This window comes from Petromyzon marinus, assembly GCF_048934315.1.
Source record: "Petromyzon marinus isolate PM22_M1 ecotype Great Lakes invasive population chromosome 78 unlocalized genomic scaffold, UKy_Petmar_22M1.pri1.0 chr78_unloc.2, whole genome shotgun sequence".
In the NCBI taxonomy this organism is placed as follows: domain Eukaryota; kingdom Metazoa; phylum Chordata; class Hyperoartia; order Petromyzontiformes; family Petromyzontidae; genus Petromyzon; species Petromyzon marinus.
Window position 1 is genome coordinate 204,991 of NW_027422626.1, and position 6,884 is coordinate 211,874.

The 6,884-nt window shown below is 53.6% G+C and overlaps 1 protein-coding gene and 1 long non-coding RNA gene across 2 annotated transcripts in view; one reads left to right on the forward strand and one right to left on the reverse strand.

Annotated features, from left to right (window-relative positions):
* Positions 1–4,970, reverse strand: part of LOC142908303 (uncharacterized) — a 29,372-nt gene extending 24,402 nt beyond the window's left edge. Inside the window, exons 1-2 of the mRNA XM_076058817.1 lie at positions 4,950–4,970; positions 438–4,123 (exon numbers count right to left, since the gene is read on the reverse strand). Of these exons, the coding sequence (XP_075914932.1) occupies positions 3,392–4,123; positions 4,950–4,970 (753 nt within the window). The 3' untranslated portion in view covers positions 438–3,391. The remainder of the gene's footprint in view (positions 1–437; positions 4,124–4,949) is intronic.
* Positions 1–5,869, forward strand: part of LOC142908308 (uncharacterized) — a 49,584-nt gene extending 43,715 nt beyond the window's left edge. The window contains exon 3 of the long non-coding RNA XR_012931675.1: positions 5,824–5,869. This is a non-coding gene — a long non-coding RNA (uncharacterized LOC142908308). The remainder of the gene's footprint in view (positions 1–5,823) is intronic.
* Positions 5,870–6,884: the final 1,015 nt, after the last annotated feature.

Here is a 6,884-nt window from a genome sequence, read left to right on the forward strand (position 1 = left end):
ACCTCCGTGATGCTCACGCGTGGCTACAGAGCACGGCTCATTGCCATTAATAAAGAATGCTGCTGCTCTGGGTAGCGAGAGACATTGACACTCCCTGAGGGACGCTGTTGGTCGTCTCTGGCCTCTCCTGTCCAGGACTGGGTTGTAACAGCGGTAGGGGGTTGCGTTTCTCCCATTCCGCCCATCGCCACCATCACCCGCTCAGCCTTGACAATGATAAACACAACCTCCGTATGTCCACGTGTTGGCTACACAGCCAAGGCTCACTGCCATTGATAAATAATGTTGCCGTGTGGGAAGTACAAGAGTCATTGACACTCCCTGGTGGATGGTAAAGGCCGTACGGCTTCTCCCGCCTTCCACCCAGGGCTGGGTTGGTGTCGTACAGCAGTGCGGCTGCTTGCTCTGTGCATCAGCTTGTGTTTCCGAATCATCACCACCTGCTGAGCCTTGACAATGATAAACACAACCTCCGTGTTCACACTCGTGGCTACCTAGCGGCACTGCTCATGACCATTGCATAGTAATGTTACTGCTGTGGGTAGCAAGAGACATTGACACTCCCTGATGGACGGTGTTGGAGTTGCATCAAGGTTGCGTTGAGTAGCACCGAGGCTGTGTGGAGTTCCAGTAAGGAATTGATTGATGTTTGAGCGAGAGTAGACCAGGGAGAGGAATCTGGAAGACAGAACGTTAGAGACCCCCCCCACTCCCCCCTGATACAAACACAAGGCCTGTAGCAGCAGTAGCAGCAAGGCAAATGTGAATGTGAAAGTATTTACGGTGTTACCGGGTCCCGTTAACTGCCTGGAATGGCCGATGATAGAGGAGCAATTTGCGCTTCCTTCCCTCTTGCTGTCCCCTTGTACGATGTCGCGAGGGTGCTTGGGAAGTGCACAGAGAACGCGTGGAGTTGCACTGAAGTTGCGAGGAGTTGGAGCAAGGTTGCGTTAAGGTATTGAGGTTACGTAAAGTTGCACCGAGGTAACGTGGAGTTGCACTGAGGAAGTTGCGTGGAGTTGAACAGAGACGTCTGCTCTAGGCACAACTGCTGGGGTCCTGTAACATAGAACGTTAGGAGCCCCTCCCCCCACCCACCACCCCAGAGCCACAATGGCCAACACTGCACACCGCTTGCTAGCAATGTCACCATCAACGCCCGTTCCTGGCTAAGGGAAATATTCAGGATAGCCGTAAGAAAACATTGATTTCAAACTTTAAGTCACATTACGTAAACTTCATGCTGTGGTTATTCTATAACTAGGCTTCAAGTATTGACTCGTTAAAAACTTTCAAAGTCCTCCTGACAACTTTTCCCCGCGTGGCCAATTATGAAAACCAATCGCTCGATTGGTGAGCAAGGCCGAGGATCGGGCCGGAGACTCGCACGGTTACCTGGGTTGATAACTCGCCCAGACATCTTTCTCAAAGTTGGGGGTGGCAGGAACGGATGCCAGCGTGTCCGATTCCCCATCACCACCACCACCCGCTCAGCCTTGACAATAATAAAACACAACCTCCGTGATGCTCACGCGTGGCAACAGAGCACGGCTCATTGCCATTGATAATAAATAATGCTGCTGCTGTGGGTAGCGAGACACATTGACACTCCCTGAAGGACGGTGTTGACGGTGCATCAAGATTGTGTTGAGTAGCACCGAGGCTGCATGGAGTTCCAGTAAGGAATTGCGTGGAGTTGAACAGAGACGTCTGCGCTAGGCACAACTGCTGGGGTCCTGTAACACAGAACGTTAGGAGCCCCTCCCCCCTCCCCGATACAAACAAATCCTGTAGTAGCATCAGCGAGGCAAATTCAAACGCACGGCCAAAGGAGTTGCGGTGTTACCAGGAGGTCCGCTAACTGCCCGTATCCACCGCCTATTCGACCGTTTGCACTTCCATCCTCTGCACTTGAACCGAGACATCAAAGACGCAGACCTGGCTCCCTGTCCCGTCACTGCCTGGGATCTCTGCCCCGTTGGGGTTCCAACCCAAGAGACATCCGCGTGAGGCAGACTCGGGGCTCCTGTAACCACCCTGGGTTCACCGATGATCTCTCTCTCCCCCTTTGCTGCTGATGCTGCTGTTGTTGTTGCGAGCACGCAGGAGACGCGAGGGAGTCTGTAGGAGGCGGCGTTAACACAACAACCCCTCCCCCTTCCTCCTACCCAGCCCACAACTCCCGACGTGAGAACACGAATTCTAGTAGCAACGCAACCGTTTGTAAAAGCGTAACAGAGTTGTTGTTGTTGTGTTTGGGGTTTGATCGCGTAAACATATTAAAAGTCTCCTTTGGTTCTTTCGGTCAAGTCACGTAGAATGAGAGTAAAATAATAAAATTAGACGATAAAATTCTCACAACGTTTTGGCCACAACACAAGTAGCCTTCTTCAGGTGAAAGAACAGAACTGTCATCCCGAAACGTAGTGAGAATTGTATCGTCTTATTTTATTCTCATTCTACATGGCGGTGACTTTACCGAAAGAACCAAAGACGATGAATCCTTGCAGTCGCAAAAGCTTTAAATCGAAATTTATATTAAATGTGTCGTTAAAACCCGCCACCACCCGACACGGCCAATTGGGGTAAGGTTTGTCGCGTGAACAAAACGTGCCAATTCGTCACTGGTTCTAGCACACACACAAAAAACAACTTCTGTTATGTACATCGCTCGTGAAACGTTAGGAACCCCCCCGCCCCAAACTACGATGGGAACGCAAAGCGTGAAGTAGTCGTTGATGATTCGGGGCTGCTGCCACTTTGATCCAGACTCCACTCCTGATCCTCGCTCCAGACTCCACTCCTGATCCTCGCTCCAGACTCCACTCCTGATCCTCGCTCCAGACTCCACTCCTGATCCTCGCTCCAGACTCCACTCCTGATCCTCGCTCCAGACTCCACTCCACTCCTGATCCTCGCTCCAGACTCCACTCCTGATCCTCACTCCAGACTCCACTCCTGATCCTCGCTCCAGACTCCACTCCTGATCCTCACTCCAGACTCCACTCCTGATCCTCGCTCCAGACTCCACTCCTGATCCTCGCTCCAGACTCCACTCCTGATCCTCGCTCCAGACTCCACTCCTGATCCTCGCTCCAGACTCCACTCCTGATCCTTACTCCAGACTCCACTCCTGATCCTCGCTCCAGACTCCACTCCTGATCCTCACTCCAGACTCCACTCCTGATCCTCACTCCAGACTCCACTCCTGATCCTCGCTCCAGATCCTCACTCCAGACTCCACTCCTGATCCTCGCTCCAGACTCCACTCCTGATCCTCGCTCCAGATCCTCACTCCAGACTATACTCCTGATCCTCACTCCAGACTCCACTCCTGATCCTCGCTCCAGACTCCACTCCTGATCCTCACTCCAGACTCCACTCCTGATCCTCACTCCAGACTCCACTCCTGATCCTCGCTCCAGATCCTCACTCCAGACTCCACTCCTGATTCTCGCTCCAGACTCCACTCCTGATCCTCGCTCCAGATCCTCACTCCAGACTCCACTCCAGATCCTCGCTCCAGACTCCACTCCTGATCCTCGCTCCAGACTCCACTCCTGATCCTCGCTCCAGACTCCACTCCTGACCCTCGCTCCAGACTCCACTCCTGATCCTCGCGCCACACTCCACTCCAGGTCCTCGCTCCAGACTCCACTCCTGATCCTCGCTCCAGACTCCACTCCACTCCTGATCCTCGCTCCAGACTCCACTTGATTCTCGCTCCAGACTCCACTCCTGATCCTCGCTCCAGACTCCACTCCACTCCTGATCCTCGCTCCAGACTCCACTCCTGATCCTCGCTCAAGACTCCACTCCGGATCCCTGCTCCAGACTCCACTCCTGATCCTCGCTCCAGATCCTCGCTCCAGACTCCACTCCAGATCCTCGCTCCAGACTCCACTCCAGATCCTCGCTCCAGACTCCACTCCTGATCCTCGCTCCAGACTCCACTCCGGATCCCTGCTCCAGACTCCACTCCTGATCCTCGCTCCAGACTATACTCCTGATCCTCACTCCAGACTCCACTCCAGATCCTCGCTCCAGACTCCACTCCTGATCCTCGCTCCAGACTCCACTCCGGATCCCTGCTCCAGACTCCACTCCTGATCCTCGCTCCAGACTATACTCCTGATCCTCACTCCAGACTCCACTCCAGATCCTCACTCCAGACTCCACTCCAGATCCTCACTCCAGACTCCACTCCAGATCCTCGCTCCAGACTCCACTCCAGATCCTCGCTCCAGACTCCACTCCTGATTCTCGCTCCAGATCCTCGCTCCAGACTCCACTCCTGATCCTCGCTCCAGACTCCACTCCAGATCCTCGCTCCAGACTCCACTCCTGATCCTCGCTCCAGACTCCACTCCTGATCCTCGCTCCAGACTCCGCTCCACTCCTGATCCTCGCTCCAGACTCCACTCCTGATCCTCGCTCCAGACTCCACTCCTGATCCTCGCTCCAGACTCCACTCCAATCCTGATCCTCGCTCCAGACTCCACTCCTGATCCTCCCTCCAGACTCCACTTCTGATCCTCGCTCCAGACTCCACTCCACTCCTGATCCTCACTCCAGACTCCACTCCACTCCTGATCCTCGCTCCAGACTCCACTCCTGATCCTCGCTCCAGACTCCACTCCACTCCTGATCCTCGCTCCAGACTCCACTCCTGATCCTCACTCCAGACTCCACTCCACTCCTGATCCTCGCTCCAGACTCCACTCCTGATCCTCACTTCAGACTCCACTCCTGATCCTCGGTCCAGATCCTCGCTCCAGACTCCACTCCTGATCCTCGCTCCAGACTCCACTCCTGATCATCGCTCCAGATCCTCACTCCATACTCCACTCCTGATCCTCCCTCCAGACTCCACTTCTGATCCTCGCTCCAGACTCCACTCCACTCCTGATCCTAGCTCCAGACTCCACTCCTGGCTTAGGTAAATATGCAGGATAGTCGTAAGAAAACATTGATTTCAATCTTCAGGTCACATGATCTAAACTTCATGCTGTGGTTATTCTCTAACTAGGCTTCAAGTTTTGACTCGTTAAAAACGTTCAAAGTCCTCCTGACAACTTTTCCCCGCGTTTCCAATTACGAAAACTAATCACTCGTTTGGTGAGCAAGGCCGAGGATCGGGCCGGAGACTCGCACGGTTACCTGGGTTGAGAACTCGCCCAGAGACATCTTTCTCAAAGTTGGGGGTGGCAGGAACGGATGCCAGCGTGTCCGATTCCCCATCACCACCACCACCACCCGCTCAGCCTTGACAATGATAAACACAACCTCCGTGTTCACACTCGTGGCTACCTAGCAGCACTGCTCATGACCATTTCACAGTAATAATGTTGCTGCTGTGGGTAGCAAGAGACATTGACACTCCCTGACGGTGTTGGTTTTCTCAAGCCTCCCCTGTCCAGGACTTGGCTGTGACCACGTGAGAGACTGTTGCTTGGAGGAGCTCTGGCGGGAATGTTCTGAGTCAAGAGACGCTGGATGGGAATTCTAGAAGACAGCGAGTTAGAGACCCCCCCACCCTCACCCAAGTCCCAGTCCCAAACTTGAAAGCAAAGGATGGCACTGGAGCTGCGAGGGGTTGGAGCAAGGTTGAATGAAATTGTTCCGAGGTTACGTGGAGTTGCATCGAGGTAACGTGGAGTTGCACCGAGGTTGTGTGGAGGAGTTGCACCGAGGTTGTGTGGAGGAGTTGCACTGAGGTTGTGTGGAGTTGTAACTGAGGCCGTGTGGAGTTGCACTGAAGTTGCGAGGAGTTGGAGCAAGGTTGCGTGAAGGTGTTCTTAAGTTACGTAAAGATGCAACGAGGTTGTATGGAAGAGTTGCACTGAGGCCGTGTGGAGTTGCAACTGAGGAAGTTGGAGTTGAACAGAGACGTCTGCGCTAGGCACAACTGCTGGGGTCCTGTAACACAGAACGTTAGGAGCCCCTCCCCCCACCCACCACCCCAGACCCACAATGGCCAACACTTCACACCGCTCGCTAGCAATGTCACCATCAACGCCCTTTCCTGGTTTAGGGAAATATTTAGGATAGCCGTGAGAAAACATTGATTTTAATCTTCAGGTCACATTACGTAAACTTCATTCTGTGGTTATTCTCGAATTAGGCTTCAAGTTTTGCCTAGATTAAAACTTTCAAAGTCCTGCCGGACAACTTTTCCCCGCGTTTCCAATTAGGAAAACTAATCGCTCGATTGATGAGCAAGGCCGAGGATCGGGCCGGAGACTCGCACGGTTACCTGGGTTGAGAACTCGCCCAGACATCCTTCTCAAAGTTGGGGGTGGCAGGAACGGATGCCAGCGTGTCTGATTCCCCATCACCACCACCACCACCCGCTCAGCCTTGACAATAATAAAACACAACCTCCGTGATGCTCACGCGTGGCTACAGAGCACGGCTCATTGCCATTGATAATAAAGAATGCTTCTGCTGTGGGTAGCGAGAGACATTGACACTCCCTGGCGGCGTTGAGTAGCACTGAGGCTGTGGAGTTCCAGTAAGGAATTGCGTGGAGGTGAACAGAGACGTCTGTGCTAGGCACAACTGCTGGGGTCCTGTAACACAGAACGTTAGGAGCCCCTCCCCCCTCCCCGATACAAACAAATCCTGTAGTAGTAGCAGCGAGGCAAATTCAAAGGAGTTGCGGTGTTACCAGGAGGTCCGCTAACTGCCCGTATCCACCACCGATTCGACCGTTTGCACTTCCTTCCTCTGCACTTGAACCGAGACATCAAAGACGCAGACCTGGCTCCCTGTCCCGTCACTGCCTGGGATCTCTGCCCCGTTGGGGCTTCCTTGGTTTGGAGCTGTACCGAGATGTTTGATGTTTGAGCGAGAGTAGACCAGGGAGAGGATTCTGGAAAACA